General features: G+C 44.7%; 1 protein-coding gene across 5 annotated transcripts in view; it reads right to left on the bottom strand.

Annotated features, from left to right (window-relative positions):
- LOC117390650 (syntaxin-binding protein 5) overlaps positions 1 to 14,515 on the bottom strand; it is a 53,457-nt gene extending 38,942 nt beyond the window's left edge. For all 5 annotated transcript variants that reach the window (XM_055231213.1, XM_055231214.1, XM_033988426.2 and 2 more), the window contains exons 1-3: positions 14,097 to 14,515; positions 6,710 to 6,807; positions 788 to 869 (exon numbers count right to left, since the gene is read on the bottom strand). In XM_055231213.1, coding sequence (XP_055087188.1) covers positions 788 to 869; positions 6,710 to 6,807; positions 14,097 to 14,243 — 327 coding nt within the window. In that variant the 5' untranslated portion in view covers positions 14,244 to 14,515. The remainder of the gene's footprint in view (positions 1 to 787; positions 870 to 6,709; positions 6,808 to 14,096) is intronic.
- Positions 14,516 to 17,782: the final 3,267 nt, after the last annotated feature.

Below are 17,782 nucleotides of genomic sequence, written 5' to 3'. Positions count from 1 at the left end.
CGTGTGCTACTCGGATGACCTACATTTAAAGGTGCTGTACCTGATTTTTACTGCAAACATAAAAAAACAGAACTGGTTCATTTTAAACAGTTTGGTCCAAAGTTACTCCTCACTGACCTTATACATTCAGAACATTCTAATTATTCACCACAATGAGTTTATAAGCACTTTCCAAAACTTTGAGAGGCCTGGGTGGCCCTTTGCTGTCACAACTAGCATACTAACACGTAACTTCCTGATTCTCGAACAATAAAACGCTTTACATTTAGATGCAAACAGCACACAGCAGACTTATGTAGATATCAAGAGCTGCTCTTACAATAGATCGGAGCTGGGGGACCTGTCCTGTACCTGTACGTCCTGCACCTGTACGCCCTGCGCCTGTACGCCCTGCGCCTGTACGCCCTGCGCCTGTACGCCCTGCGCCTGTACGTCCTGCGCCTGTACGTCCTGCGCCTGTACGTCCTGCGCCTGTACGTCCTGCGCCTGTACGTCCTGCGCCTGTACGTCCTGCGCCTGTACGTCCTGCGCCTGTACGTCCTGCGCCTGTACGTCCTGCGCCTCTAAGCCCTGCTCAGCAAGAACCATGGAGAAGAGATTGGTTTTCAGTCTGGTCTTACACCGTGTTAAAGACTGTAAGGGTCTGACAGGCAGAGGGCGCTGTTCTGTAGTTTGGGCTCTGTCACTTCTGGCTGTTCCGTGGCTCTTTTGATTTGTTTTGACTTTAATTGATTTGGCTAATGCATCTCTATTTAAAACATAGATAAATAAATGCTAAAAGAAGAACCTCGTTGATGAGGAACTGTAGCTGGATGACAGCAGCTCCGCTCTCGTGCTGACAGTAACACTCCACTCCAGCTCGACCAAAGCTGCAGGCAAACGTTAAGAAAAAACACAGGCCCAGCCACAGAAATGTGGGGGCTCGGGGCAAAAGCCCCACATGGGCTCCTCCAATATAAATGCATAGGAGGAAATCCTGAGCCACACACACTACCACAGCTCCCTGTAAATACCATACAGAAGTGGACTGAGGCTGTAACAAGTGAAGCTCATCAGAGCCTTTCAAATGTCCTCTATTCAAGCCCGCACATGTCAAATGTCCTCTATACCAGTCCTGACATGTCAAATTTCCTCTGTACCAGCCCATCAATTCATCCATTTTCTTCCGCTTATCCGGAACCGGGTCGTGGGGGCAGCAGTCTAAAGCAGGGACTCCCAGATATCCCTGACCCCAGACACGTCCTCCAGCTCCTCTGGTGGGACCCCAAGGCGTTCCCAGGCCAGCCCCCTCCAGGGTGTCCTGGGTCTTCCCCCGGGCCTCCTCCAGGTGGGCATCCTGAGCAGATGGCGGCTCTACTCAGAGTTCCTCCCATGTGACCATGTCACCCTATCTCGAGCGCCCAGCCACCCTACGGAGGAAGTCCATTTCAGCCGCTTGTAACCACAATCTTGTCCTTTCGGTCATTACCCAGAACTCATGACCATAGGTGAGGGTAGAAATGTAGATTGACCGGTAAATCAAGAGCTTTGCCTTTCGGCTCAGCTCCTTCTTTACCAACGGTCCGATACAGCGACTGCATCACTGCGCTGCACCGATCCGCCTGTCAATCTCACGCTCCATCCGTCCCTCACTCGTGAACAAGACCCCGAACTCCTCCACTTGAGACAGACTCCCCACCCACCCAAAGTGGGTAAGCCACCTTTTTCCGGTCAAGAACCATGGCCTCGGATTTGGAGGAGCTGATTCTGATCCCAGCTACTTCACACTCGGCTGCAAACCGCCCCAGTGCCTGCTGCAGGTCCTGGCTTGAAGTAGCCACCAGGACAACATCATCCGCAAACAGCAGCAATGAGATTCTGTGGTTCCCGAACCAGACCCCCTCCAGCCCTTGACTGCACCTAAAAATTCTGTCCTTAAATATAATGAACAGAACCGGTGAAAAGGGGCAGCCGTGGTGGAGTCCAACATGCACCGGGAACAGCTCTGACTTACTGCCGACAATGCGAACACAGCTCCTGCTCTGGTCATACAGGGACCGGACAGCCCTTAGCAAAGAGCCCCGGACCCCATACTCTCGGCACACCCCCCAAAGGACACCACGAGGTACACGGTGACACTATACCTGCCTGTACATGTCAAATATCCTCTATACCAGCCTGTACATGTCAAATGTCCTCTATGCCAGCCCTGAATATTTAAATAGATAATAATTACATAAAAAAGGAAAATATTGTGTTCCTTATATTACACATAAAATAAAAAACAGGTTTAAAACATTTGAGTATGCAAAAAAATATAATCCAAATCTAATCCAAATGTTTCAGCCCTAGGTAGTGTTCTTCCACAACAGAAGCCTCTGGAGCTCCAGAGGACGCCCCTCCCATGGGACTGAACTCAGACTCACCCTTGACCTCTGGAGGGCAGTGTGGAGGAGTGGAACATTTATCATGGTTATTAATGTGAATAAAACTGAACTTGAGCAGAGGGAGGCTGTGCTCTGGGCAAAAGGGAGACATTAGAGTATATATAAATACACAAAAAATGTGACAAAATTGTTGGTACCCGTCAATTAATGAAAGAAAAACTGGTTACAGATTTAACTTGAATCTGACAAAAGTAATAATAAATAAAAAATTCTATGAAATTCAACCAATGAAAGTTAGACATTGCTTTTCATCCATGGTTCAACAGAATTATTTAAAAAAAAAATAAACTCATGAAACAGGCCTGGACCTTTTGAGGCAATCACTGCAATCAAACGATACCTTTAACTGTCAATGAGACTTCTGCACCTCTCAGCAGGTATTTTGGCCCACTCTTCATAAGCAAAGTGCTCCACTTGTCTCAGGTTTGAAGGGTGCCTTTTCCAGACTGCATGTTTCAGCTCCTTCCAAAGATGCTCAATAGGATTTAGGTCAGGGCTCATAGCAAGCCACTTTAGAATAGTCTAATGTTTTCCTCTTAGCCATTCTTGGGTGTTTTAAGTTGTGTGTTTTGGGGCATTGTCCTTTTTTAAGACCCATGACCTGAAACAAAGCTTTCTGACACTGGCCAGCACATTTCTCTCTAGAATCCCTTGACAGTCTTGAGATTTCATTGCACAGATTCAAGACACCCTGTGCCAGATGCAGCAAAGCAGCCCCAGAACATAACAGAGCCTCCTCCATGTTTTACAGTAGGCACAGTGTTCTTTTCTTGATATGCTTCATTTTCCCTCTATGAACATTGAGTTGATGTGCCTTTGGCAAAAAGTTCAATTTTTGTCTCATCTGTCCATAGGACATTCTCCCAGAAGCTTTGTGGCTTGTCAACATGTAGTTTGGCAAATTCCAATCTGTTTTTTTTTATTATTTGTTTTCAACAATGGTGTCCTCCTTGGTTGTCTCTCATTATGTCCACTCAAACAAATGGTGTGGATGGTGCGATCTGACACTGAGCTTGTTCCTTGAGCTTGACGTTCACCTTTAATCTCTTTAGAAGTTTTTCTGGGCTCTTTTGTTACTATTCGTATTATCCGTCTGTTTGATTTGTCATCAATTTTCCTCCTATGGCCACGTCCAGGGAGGTTGGTTACAGTCCCATGGATCTTAACTTTCTGAAGAATATGTGCAACTGTAGTCACAGGAACATCAAGCTGTTTGGAGATGGTCTTATAGCCTTTACTTTTAACATGCTTGTCTATAATTTTCTTTTTAATGTCCTGAGACAACTCTTTTCTTTGCTTCCTCTGGTCCATGTTGAGTGTGGTACACACCATGTCACCACAGTGACGACCTGTAGCCCTATATATAGGCCCAATGATTACAAGATTATAGACACCTGTGATGCTGATTAGTGGACACATCTTTGAGTTAATTTTTTTTAAGTAATTCTGTTGACGCATGGTTGAAAATCCAATAATTTTTTTATTTATTATTACTTTTGTCAGATTCAAGTCATTTCTGAGTTTTTCTTTCATTAACTGAAGGGTACCAACAATTTTGTCCCCGTATATATGTATGTATATGTGTATATATTATATATATATATATATATATACACACACATATATAGTCTAAATCTCTTCCTCTCCTTCTGCAGGTGGTCTCATCCTTGTTCAACGCTCAGGTCTTCTACCTGAGGCCTGACAGCTTGAGGGTTCTACATTATCTTTGCTGTTCCTAGTCCTGCACTTTTCTGGACTGAGACAGTTTGGGGGTCACTGCCGCGAGTGCCCCAATGACCACAGGCACCTTCACCTTCCAGACCTTCTCCAGCTCTTCTTTGGCCCCTGGTATTTCTCTAGTTTCTCATGTTCCTTTTTCCTGATGTTCCCATCACTTGGTACTGCAATGTCCACAACAATGGCTTTGCTGTTTATCCACCACCATAATGTCCAGTTGGTCCATCTACATCCAGTAAACAGCCCCATTCACACATATAAGCAACCCCAATCACACATATAAACAGCTTCATTCACATATAAACAGCTTCATTCACATATAAACAGCTTCATTCACACATAATTAGCCTTCACCTCCTTCAGTCTACACCCACAGCACCTTAAAAACTACCACTTCATGACATCACATGGTGGCACAGAGGGTTTTGAGCTTTGAAGATGTAGACAGATTATAATAAGGGTTACTCAAACGTGTGAGATTGAAACAGCACACATCTCCAGGTCTAGTTTTGAAAAGGGAACAGCATTAGAACATTGCATACAGCTCACAGGGGTCAGTTTGTGTGATACAGGACCGTTAAAGTACAAATTCAAGGTCCTCCAGCTCAATTTTAAAGTCAACCTATGCAACTTTGCTGGTAGAAGGTCTACCACCGCCTTGTCTCCATGGAGATGTTATTGCTTTGCCTAGAATGTTCTTCAGTATCTTCATGGAGACAAGGAGGCCACATTACAGGTCAGATCATTGGAGAGGCAATTGATCTGATAGTAAGAATGCATGTTTTTCAAGGCAAATAAAACACCTGCAAGTGGATAAGCATGAATATCTCCATGGAGACACGTAGGGGGCAAAGCCATATCAGAAAAGTTACACAGTGCACCTTTAAACTATGGGCAGTTTAAAATGTGATAAACCAAACCTATTCAATGTACCTACAACAGCTACTTCAAATGCTACAAGCACTACTACTACAAGCACTCCTATTACAAGCACTATTACAAGCACTACTACAAGCACTACTACAAGCACTCCTATTACAAGCACTCCTATTACAAGCACTCCTATTACAAGCACTCCTATTACAAGCACTACTACAAGCACTATTACTCAGAGCAAAACAAAAATTACAGAAACAACCGGGTCCAGTCTCGGGTCCAGTCTCGGGTCCAGTCTCGGGTCCAGTCTCGGGTCCAGTCTCGGGTCCAGTCTCGGGTCCAGTCTCGGGTCCAGTCTCGGGTCCAGTCTCGGGTCCAGTCTCGGGTCCAGTCAAGTGTATGTTTTTGTTGTCAGATGCCCTCCCTGTGTGTCAGGTGCTCCAGCTGTGTGTCAGGTGCTCCAGCTGTGTGTCAGGTGCTCCAGCTGTGTGTCAGGTGCTCCAGCTGTGTGTCAGGTGCTCCACCTGTGTGTCAGGTGCTCCACCTGTGTGTCAGGTGCTCCACCTGTGTGTCAGGTGCTCCACCTGTGTGTCAGGTGCCCTCCCTGTGTGTCAGGTGCCCTCCCTGTGTGTCAGATGCCCTCCCTGTGTGTCAGATGCCCTCCCTGTGTGTCAGATGCCCTCCCTGTGTTAACTTTATAGTTTAGGCTTCAAAACATGTTCTGAAATGCCTTCTTGGATTAGTGCATTAGTTCAGACTCAGATCTTTCTTCTCCTGGCTGTGTTTAAACTGTTAAATATGAACTGACAGTGACCCTCATATGATGACATCACTTCCTGTTTTGGTTCACCATGGCGCTGCATTCACCGCAGCGTTTGAGAATCAGCTTCTTTTTGAACAGTTAACATTCATCTGAAGAGTCACTTTACAAAAGAGGAACAAAACTGAAATGGAAATGTGTCAGCAGTCAGCCAACAGCAACAGGACTCGAACAATAACTCAAACTAAAACTGAAACTATTTCAGCAGTGACTGATGCCAACTTTAGATAAGAACGAAATCTGACTATACTTTCCTCTAACACACAAGGAAGAAGGAAACGAGCTTCACATTTAAACCTGAGGAATTCTTTCAGAAGATGTTAAAGACACAGTATGGAACTTTTGAACCAAAAATACACTAAATAAAAGCACATTAAAACGCATTCTTACCCTGAGCGGGCTTGCATCTCCACAAACCTGACTCTTACATGGCCTGAAGGATGTTGTTCCTATGGCTATAATATTCTACAGTATGGAATAAAATGGATCTATCTCCATGGAGAATGTTCCAAAGTATGGCTTTAACTTTCTGATTCTATGGAAACATGCAGGTGACACCTCCAGCAAGTTACACACTGTGGCTTTAAACATTATGCAAAATTAAACTGTAAATAATTTGCATCCAAAAACTCAAATATAGTATATGTCATGTATGTCTGCACGGCAAACAAGAAATGTCCCCGTCCCTCTGGCCCCGTCCCTCTGGCCCCGTCCCTCTGGCCCCGTCCCTCTGGCCCCGTCCCTCTGGCCCCGTCCCTCTGGCCCCGTCCCTCTGGCCCCGTCCCTCTGGCCCCGTCCCTCTGGCCTGCCTTTTACCCCTGGTGATACTCTTCTCTGTTTAAAAGGATACAGTCGTAGCGCTCCAGTCTGGGTCCCCACGGCCAGAATCTTCTGCACCGGGTCAAATGCCATGGAGGCCGGCTGGTTTGGGAACCCCTGACGAACCGTCTGCAGGAGAAGAAGAGACAAGGATTATAATTTGAACAGGTCAGAAAGAAGGACATCAGATTATTAAAGCCTCACTGTGGAACTTTTAGATATAGTGTTCCCTTTTGGCCCTCTCAAACCTTTGACCCTCGCAACCCTCGCTCACACAGCTGCAGAGGCTGTGGTCTATATAAGCTCTGTTACACTTTCATGTAGATGTTTGTGTGTTTCTGATTGTTCACAGTGGAACATTGAGAGCCAGACTTCAAACTGAATGATTCTTACTTTGGACTGAAAGATTCTTCACCAGCTCCACAAAGGAACATTATGGGAAATTTTCCAGTATCGAGTATCAAGTCTGTTCTTCAAAATTGAGATCTCAAGCCTAGTTACAAGTGAGATCTGTGGAGAGGTAAGCCCACTCACAGTCACAGTGATAGATCAACCACACTGAGTAACATTCCACATCTCCATGGAGATGAGCAGGCGATGTAGCCTTCTCTAGGTAAGTTACACAGTGTGTCTTTAAGTTTGAGGTTTATCATGATGAGTAAACGTGGTCTGTTCACACTCGTTCTCTCACTTCTCTGCTGCAGCTCACACTGACACTTTGGCAACTCAAAACAACTCCTAAACGGGCATTGAGATATTCAAAATATAAACGAAAATGATTGATGTAAATGATAGATAAATAGATAAACAGATAATGTTTGAATCTGTAAATGAAACATGATCGAAGTGAGTTCATTTCTTCCATTGAGGCTTTTGAATTTATCCTTTGAGGCACTGATCAGTACAGTCTAGTGTTTAACAGACTGTAAAGAATGAGTGGTTGCTATGATACTCACGGGCAACATCATAAAGAGCCAATCAGGAGTGAGGCTGGTGAAGGTAATGCCCCTTTCCACCAACAACAATGGTTTAGCAGGGAGCGGGCTCTTAGCAACGCTGTCAATCAAACCTATTGCGGGACCTCCGGAAAAGAAGGTGCCTGATTTGTCTGTTATTATATGTTCATATTTTGATTTACAGACAATAGTGAAATAAGAGAGAGGGGCCACAGTTTCTCAATAGAAAGTGAATTGGAGCCAGAGTCGATGGAGCTGGAAGCACATGATCACTTCCTGTTTGGAACGCGGCGGCTAGCAGGTTAGTTATGCCATCCATCCATTTTCTTATGCTTTATCTGGGGCCGGGTCATGGAGGCAGCAGCTTCTAGGGAGGCGTCCAGGAGGCATCCAGAATAGATGCCCGAACCACCTCAGCTGGCTCCTCTCGATGTGGAGGAGCAGTGGCTCTACTCTGAGCTCCTCACCCTATCTCTAAGCTTGTTTCCATGTCCTTTCGGTCATTACCCAAAGCTCATGAGCATAGGTGAGGGTAGGAACGTAGACTGACCGGTAAATCGAGAGCTTTGCCTTTTGACTCATCTTCTTCTTTACCACAACAGACTGATACAACGACCACATCACTGCTGCACCGATCCGCCTGTCAATCTCACGCTCCATCCATCCCTCACTCGTTAACAAGACCCCAAGATACTTGAATTCCTCTACCACCCATTTGGAGAGGGCAAAACCACCTTTTTCCAGGTAAGAACCATGGCCTCGAATTTGGAGGTGCTGATTTTCATCCCAGCCCCTTCATAGTCGGCTGCAAACCACCCCACGCTCGGCTGCAAACCGCCCCAGTGTCTGCTGCAGGTCCTGGCTCAAAGAAGCCATCAGGACAACATCATCTACATACAGCAGACATGAGATCCTGTGGTCCCCGAAATGGACCCCCTACGGACCCTGGCTGCACCTAGAAATTCTGTCCATAAATACAATGAACAGAATGGTGACAAAGGGCAACCCTGCCAAGTCCAACATGCACCAGGAACAGGTCTGACTTACTGCTGGCAATGTGAACACAGCTCCTGCTCTGGGGAATCAGCGTTTACGTTTTATGCAGCTAAAACTTGGAACAGTCTTCCTGAAGATGTGAGACAGGCCCCGACTTTGACAATGTTTAAATCCAGGCTCAAAACGGTTCTGTTTAGCTGTGCATACGATTGAAAGATTTTTATTCTGCACTCTTCTCTTTTAATGTTAATTTTATGATGATTATTTGTGATTATTTATGTTTTGATTTGTGTGATTTTAATATCTTTCTTATTCTGTAAAGCACTTTGAATTACCTTGTGTACGAATTGTGCTATACAAATAAACTTGCCTTGCCTTGCCTTGCCTTGCTCTGGTCATACAGGGACCGCCTGTACAACCCTTAGCAAAGGGCCCCAGACCCCATACTCCCAGAGCACCCCCCCAAAGGACACCACAGGGGACACGGCAGAATGCATTTTCCAGGTCCACAAAGCACATATGGTCTGGTTGGGCAAACTCCCATGAACACTCGAGAATCCGATCGAGAGTATAGAACTGGTCCTGCTTAACTCTCCTGAGGCGTCGGAAGGTTTGCTAGAATTTTTTTGAGGTCGACCGATAGTCTTCCTCCATAGCCTCCCCGAACTCCCCCCAGCCTCGAGTTTTTGCCTCTGCGACTGCACGGGTTGCAGCACGCTTGGCCTGACAGTACCTGTCAGCTGCTTCAGGAGTCCCACAAGCCAGCAGGGCCTGATAGGAGCATCTTTTACTTCTGGCGTCCACCACCGGGTTCGGGGTTTGCCACCACGACAAGTACTAGAGACCTTGCAACCACAGTTATGTGCAGCCGCATCAACAATGGAGCCGGAGAACATGGCCCACTCGGACTCCATGCCCCCAACCTCCCCCAGGATATGGGAGAAACTCTCCTAGAGGCATGAGTTGAAGACCCTGCTAACAGAGGGTTCCACCAGGCGTTCCCAACAGACCCTCACAATACGCTTGGGTTTACCAGGTCTGTCCGGTTTCCTCCTCTGCCAGCGGATCCAACTCACAACCAGGTGGTGATAGGTTGACAGCTCTGCCCCTCTCTTCACCCGAGTGTCCAAGACAAGCGGCCAAAGGTCAGATGACACGATGACAAAGTCGATCATCGACCTCTGGCCTAGGGTGTCCTGGTGTCATGTGAACTGATGGACACCCTTGCTAGAACATGGTGTTTATTATGGACACACTGTGGCTAGTACAGAAGTCCCAATAACAAAACACCGCTCGGGTTAAGATCAGATAGCCGTTCTTCCTGATCACTCCTCTCCAGGTGTCACTGGCATTGCCCACTTGGGTGTTGAAGTCCCCCAGTAGAACAATGGAGTCTCTAGTAAGTACACTGTCTAGTACCCCGTCTAGTACCCCAGGGACTCCAAGAAGGCTGGGAACTCTGCACTGCTGTTCAGCCTGTAGGCCAGCACAACAACGAGAGACCTGTCTCCAGCCCGAAGGGGCAGGGACGCGACCCTCTCGTTCACCAGGGTGAACTCCAACACATCTGTGTTGAGCTGTGGGGCAATGAGCAAGCCCACATCAGCTTGCTGCCCCTCCCTATGGGCAACGCCAGAGAAGTGGAGTTGGGTACCAGAGCCCAAGCTGTGCATGGAGGTTAGCCCGACTATATCTAGCCAGTACCTCTCAACCTCCTGCACGAGCTCAGGCTTGTGCTCTCCCAGCGAGGTGACATTCCACATCGTTACAGCCAGGTGCCCTGCTGGGGTCCGTGGGTAAAGGCCCAGCCACCAGGCGCTCACATTCGAGCCCCAACCCCATTGTTGTTTTCCATCATAGCAGTATTGGGAACTGCTCTGAGTCTGACCCGTCACCTAGGACCTGTTTGCCATGTGAGACAACATACCTACTAGGATAGGTTAGCCATAAATGGACATGGCCATAAATGAATAAATGGCTATGTCCATTTACAAACCCAATTCCAATGTAGTTGGGTCGCTGTGTGAAACTTAAAAAAAAATACAGAATACAATGATTTGCAAATCCTTTTCAACCTATATTGAACTGAATAAACTACAAAAACATATTTAATGTTCAAACTGATAAACTTCATTGTTTTCATGCAAATATTCACTTGTTTTCAATTTGATGTTTGCAACTTGTTCCAATAAAACTGGGACAGGGGCATGTTTACCACTGTGTTACATCACCTTTCCTTTTAACAACAATCAATAAGCGTTTGAGGTCCAGGGTCTCTGTTGTCATATTTTGCACTTCATAATGTGACACACATTTTCAATGGGAGACAGGTCCAGATTGCAAGCAGGCCAGTCTAGCTTTTACTACAAAGCCATGCTGTTGTAACACATGCAGAATGTGGTTTGGCATTGTCTTGCTGAAATAAGCAGGAATGTCCCTGAAAAAAGCATTGCTTGGGTGGCAACATATGTTTCTCCAAAACCTGTATGTACCTTTCAGCATTAATAGTGCCTTCACAGATGTGCAAGTTACCCATGCCATGGTCACTACCATCACACCATCATACCATCACAGATGCAGGCTTTTGAACTTTTCACTGATAACAATCCGGACGGTCCTTTTCCTCTGCCCGCAAGGCACGACCTCCAAATTTCCAAAAATATTTTGAAATGTGGACTCATCAGACCATAGCACACTTTTCCACTTTGTGTCAGTCCATCTCAGGTGAGCTTGTGCCCTGAAAAACCAGTGGCGTTTCTGGGTGTTGTTGATATATGACTTTCGCTTTGCATGGTACAGTTTTAACTTGCACTTGGAGATGTAGCGACAAACTGTTAACTGACAATGGTTTCCTGAAGTGTTCCTGAGCCCATGCGGTAATATCCTTTATACATTCATGTCTGTTTTTAATAAAATACTGCCTGAGGGATCGAAGGTCGCGGGCATTCAGTTTTGGTTTTCGGCCTTGAGATTCACGCGCAGAGACTTCTCCAGATTCTCTGAATCTTTTGATGATATTATGGACAGTAGATGATGAAATCCCTGAATTCCTTGCAATTATACATTGAGAAATGTTCTTAGACTGTTGGACTATTTGCTCACGCAGTTGTTCACAAGGTGGTGAACCTCACCTCATCCTTGCTTGTGAATGAGCCCTTCGGTGATGCTCCTTTTATACCCAATCATGACACTCACCTGTTTCCCATTAACCTGTTCACCTGTGGAATGTTCCAAACAGGTGTATTTTAAGCATTCCTCAACTTCCCCATTCTTTTGTTTCCCGTGCCCCACCTTTACTAGAACGTGTTGCAGGTACCAAATTAAAAATTAGTGAATATTTGCATAAAACAAAAGAGTTTATCAGTCTGAACATTAAATGTCATATCTTTGTAATTTATTCAGTTCAATATAGGTTGGAAAGGATTTGCAAATCATTGTATTCTGTATATATATTTTTAAGTTTTACAGCATCCCAAGTTCATTGGAATTGGGGTTGTATATATATATTAACAGAGGGGACCATGGAGTAGGGACGATGGATGGAACGATATTAAAATTTGGACACAAGATTATTGTGATTAACGATTATTACAATAATTATTAACCTGTTAATGTTACCCTATTTTACAACTCTACAGCAAGGTACATGTACTTCTGCGTCACCCACACAAACAATCTACACATCAAATGAAAGCTACGGCGTTCATCTTTCTGAATCACCATAGGGCTGATAGGAAAGACGTTTTTTACAGAAAAGCCAAGAATTTGGATTTGGACTTCACTTACCTTTGAGGGATCTGGTTCTGTCAAACATCAACATATTCCCAGAAAGTTGGTCTCATTTGTCCCGTATAGGTCCAGACAATATAATTCAGTCAAAACTTTATGTCCACAAAATAAGGTAGATCCTCCATGTCCAATCTGCTGCAGGAAAGTATTCCAAACATGAAATCTGCTCACTTTTTTGCATTTCATTTGTCAATTTCAGGCATTATAAACTTCTGGCAGTGCCAACTTTCTTCCCCAGTGGTAAACAAACATGTTAGCTTGTGATTGACATCAATGTTGGCCAATAAGGTGGGGGTTGTGGATTACAGGAGCCCCAGACAGCGAATCAGTGCTATAGATGACTGAAAGTTTACACCCCACTCTCCCCCTTGTAAAATCAACTACATTACACACGTTTAGTGACGTTTTCCCCTTACAGAGATAACTGTGCTGCTCAATAGGCACATAAGCTAATAAGTGTCATTGCTATGACAGAGCCCCCTCCCCTCCCTTGTGGGCAAACACCACAACATCTAAACATTGTATTGAAACTGCAAACACGAGGCAGTCTGGTGCCGTAGAGACGATTATAATCATGTGAGATGATCACAATTATTAAAAAATACGATTAATTGCGGACCTTTTTTAGCACGATTAGCGATATTATCATATATCATCCAATCCCTACCATGGAGTTGTCTAAAAACAAGCAGAAAAAACTTTTGGAACTTTAAGATTAAATAGGATATTTTTTGTAAAAATAAATGTTTTCAAATAAATGTGACCTTTGACCCCACAGTCTCAGCAGAATCTGGACCACACTATATACACACACACACACTATATATACACACACTATATACAGACACACTGTAACAGAAGCTAATAAAAACATTTTAGAGTAAACAACCTGAAAACACAAAATTTGACAAATCACATTTTATTAAAAAAAAATAAAAAAAAACTCTCAGGTGAAATAAGAAAGATCTGTGAATGGTTTAGACAGGGTTTAGTCCTGGTTTAGTCCTAGTACTGGACCAGGACCATATCCCTGGGCTATAACAGAACTACAGCAGGAGAGATATTATACCAACACAAATAATTATAAACCAGGTCTGAACGAGGACTACCACCTCTATGAAGAACTAAACCAGGACTAAACCGGGACTAAACAAGGGTTAAACCAGGACTAAACTAAAGACAAAGACAGGACTAAACCAGGACTAAAAAAGGCTAAACAGAAGGCTAAACCATTAATTATTTAAGGAGGAGTAAAACTGAATCATCACACACAAGTCAAACCAGGTCTAAACCAGGCCTAAACCAGGTTTAAACCAGGACTCAAGCCAGTACAAAAATAAACAGGACTAAACCATTAACCAATGCAAACTAGATAGGTAGATCAAATAATAAACCAGGATTGGCTCAATTCTATAATGGGACAAAAAAGGATCTGAACTAAGCACACCAGGGACACACCAGGTCCGAAAATGTTTTAACACACAGTATCTGAGAGCTCCAGAGCAGGGCCGAGCCTAAAGTCTAATCCCGTTGATGGGGTGAGGAGGGCGGCAGGCAGTGCTGGGTCACGCCGCTGTCACCTGACCGCCGCACCTCACACAGCTTAAAGTGTTCGGACTTTACGGTGTTCGGACTGACCGTACCTTACACAGCTCAAAGTGTTCGGACTGACCGTACCTTACACAGCTGAAAGTGTTCGGACTGGAGCGTCTCTTGGACCGGGTCGGCGTCTCTGGGAGTCCCGGGCTGAGCGGAGGAGGAGACGGAGGAGGAGGACGCGGCTGTCAGCCCATCCAGCACCTTCCTGATGTTAAACTTTTTCATTGTCCTCGCTCTTTCGAAGCTTTAGATCGGAGAGAACGATCGGGCAGGACAGTAACATAAACCGGGGCTGCTAGCGCTTTAGCCGAAATTACGCACGGTCAAAATATTTTTTTTGACCGCGCACATGATCCGGAGCAGGGACCCAGCTGTTCCTCCCACAGCCGAGTCTGACGCGCCTAGAACGGCCTCCTCCGGGACGGTTTCAGCGGGAACTCTCCATGTATGTGCCCAGGTTTGGCGTAATTCGGTCGGGATCAATGATTTGTGCGAGAGCTGCACCAAGAACCAGCAGCAGTGGCTACGGAAACGGCGTGTACGCATGCGCAGTGGGGGAGAACACCCGGATGTACGGACAGCGTTGCAGCGGATTTATCATGCAAATAATGTCGTTTATTTAAGATTGAAGGGCTATTTTTAAGTCCTAGTATTAAAGATATATTAATTGTAGTCTCACAATATACATCCTAACTGTTGAACAGATTAAATAAATAAATAAATAAATAAATAAATAAATAAATAAATAATATTTCCAAAGCATGGCATTAAACTTATCTATCTTCACAGAGACAATCAGGTCTTGCCACCAGGCCAAGTTACAGGTCAGATCAGTGGAGAAGCGACATGCTCACATTTAAAATACATAATATACTGGAGCAATTAAAACTGTAATTGAAGTGCAAGACTCATCAGTTTAATGCTACACTACAGGACATTGTAATTGAAACTGTGAGCTGTATTCACACTTCGCACTCAAAACCAAAATTAAATCAATCCAATCCAATCCACTTTATTTATATAGCACATTTCATAAACAAATTGTTTCCAAAGTGCTGCACAGAGACAAAGTGACATAAAAAATAAAATCAATAAAACACATAAAAATAAATTTAAAAAACACAGAGGACCACACAACTCACGCGGTGTTAAAAGCCAGAGAATAAAAGTGGGTCTTAAGACGAGACTTAAAACACTCTACAGTGGGAGCTGTTTGAACGTGGGGGGGCAGGACGTTCCACAGTTTAGGTCCAACCACAGAAAAGGCCCTGTCCCCTCTGGTTTTAAGTCTGGTCTTAGGGACCACGAGCTGGAGCTGGCCCTCAGACCTCAGAGCGCGCACCGGGGTGTAAATTTTGATGAGGTCCGAGATGTAATCTGGGGCCAGACCATTCAAAGCTTTAAAAACAAACAATAAAATCTTAAAATCAACTCTAAAATTAACAGGAAGCCAGTGCAAAGACGCAAGAATTGGTGTGATATGATCGTGTTTTTTGGTTCCTGTTAAAAGTCGTGCAGCAGAGTTTTGGACTAACTGCAGTCGGTAAAGCGAGTTTTGTGAAATGCCAGAATAAAGTGCATTGCAGTAGTCCAGGCACGAAGAAATAAAAGCATGCACGACTTGTTCAAAAAGTTTAAAAGATAAAAATGGCAAATCAGCACTAAATCAGCACTAAACCGGGAGTAAACTGGGAATAAACCAGGTCTAACCCAGGTCTAAATCAGATCTAAACCAGCACTAGACCGGGACTAACATGTATGAACTCAGACAAACTGTTTGTGTTTGTCTCTTTAAATTTCCTAGAGAAACTTGATCTGTTCTTTTTGAGTCAGAATCTTTTGTGTGAGTTTGAGATTTAGGTCACTCCTCTGACACTTCTGGCTCCACTAACTCCTCTGACTCCTCTGGCTCTTCTGACTTCTCTGGCTCCTCTGACTCCTCTGTTCACTCCTGGTTTAGTCCTGCTCTAGTCCTGGCTCAAACCTGGTTTAGTCCTGGTCCAGTTCTGGTTTAGTCATAGTTTAGTCCTGGTTTAGTCCTGGTTTAGTCCTGGTTCAGTCCCGGTCCAGTCTTGGTGTAGTCCTGGTTTAGTCCTAGTTAAGTCCTGGTTTAGTCCTGGTTTATTCCTGCTCTAGTCCTGCTCTAGTCCTGGCTCAGACCTGTTTAGTCCTGGTCCAGTCCTGGTCCAGTCCTGGTCCAGTCCTGGTCCAGTCCTGGTCCAGTCCTGGTTTAGTCCTGGTTTAGTCTTGGTCCAGTCTTGGTCCAGTCTTGGTTCAGACTTAGTTTAGTCTTGGTTAAGTCCTGGTTTAGTCCTGGTTTATTCCTGCTTTAGTTATGCTCTAGTCCTGGCTCAGACCTGTTTAGTCCTGGTGTGACCGGTGGACTTCTGCGTTGTGTTGTAAGGGTGCTAAGGAGCCACAAGACACCGTGGGAACTTTTGGAGTCACTTTTAATCTGTTTCATAAAAAGTATAAAATTTTATGAACATGTGCTGTTGGTCCTGCCCACACTCTTCCCAATACCAGTTTGCGAAGGGCTAACAACAACATACCTGTTTCATAAAAAGTATAAAACTTTATGAACATGTGCCGTCGGTCCAGCCCACACTATACAAAAGAAGACAATGGACAAATTCAACATCTTCCCGCACTTGCTCACATGAACAAACAAAAACAACGAAACAACACAGGCGCTCAATGTTAACCTAAATACAAATAAAATATAACCACAGATGTAAACAAAGGTAAAGACAATTAAAAGAGGACACTTAGGATCACAATAGATGACTGACCTCTTCCCAATACCGGTTTGCAAAGGGAAGAGGCAGGAGTCAAACCCCAAATTTATACCAGGAGCAAGGCGAGGGACACATGAAGAAGAAAGCAAAACAAAGAAGAAGCGGCTGGAGGACCAAGGCTGCACACAAAATCAAAACACCAGGTATGGACAAAACTGTGACAAACAAAAGCAGCATTTTGTGTAATTATACATTAATTATACATATATATATGAACCGGTTACACTGGTCCAGGCCTGATTCAGTCCTGGTTTAGTCCTAGTTCAGTCATGTTCTTTTTCCATTTTATTTTTTTTTTCCTGGTTCAGTTCTGGTTAAGTCCTGCTCTAGTCCTGGTTCAAACCTGATTTAGTCCTGGTCTAGTCCTGGTTCAGTCCTGGTTCAGTCCTGGTTCAGTCCTGGTTCAGTCCTGGTTCAGTGCTGGTTCAGTCCTGGTTTATACTTGATCCATTCCTGGTTTAGTCCTGCTTTAATTCTGCTCTAGTACTGGTTCAGTCCTGATTTAGTCCTGGTTCAGACTTGGTTTAGTCCTGCTTTAGTCCTGCTTTGGTCCTGGTCCAGTCCTGGTTCAGTCCTGATTTAATCCTGGTTTAGTCCTGGTTCAGTCCTGGTTCAGACCTGATTTAGTCCTGGTCCAGTCCTGGTTTAGCCCTGGTACAGTCCTGGTTCAATCTAGGTCCAGTCCAGGTTTAGGCCTGGTTCAGACTTGGTTTAGTCCTGGTTTAGTCCTGGTTCAGTCCTGTTTTTTTCCTGTTTTTTTTTTTCTTGGTTCAGTTCTGGTTTAGTCCTGGTTTAGTCCTGGTTCAGTCCTGGTTTAGTCCTGGTTTAGAATGAATGAAAGGAATGAACGCAAACGTAATGTGAACTTCACCCACTTAGGTAAACCACACTGAGAAGAACCTCCTTTACAGCGGCTATGCCGTTGAACACTTTCCTCTAGTGCAGGGGTGTCAAACACAATTTCAC

Source organism: Periophthalmus magnuspinnatus, chromosome 22 (genome assembly GCF_009829125.3).
Source record: "Periophthalmus magnuspinnatus isolate fPerMag1 chromosome 22, fPerMag1.2.pri, whole genome shotgun sequence".
Classification (NCBI taxonomy): Eukaryota; Metazoa; Chordata; class Actinopteri; order Gobiiformes; family Gobiidae; genus Periophthalmus; species Periophthalmus magnuspinnatus.
The sequence above is the reverse complement of the archived record's forward strand: the minus strand, read 5'-3'. Positions and strand labels throughout refer to the sequence as shown.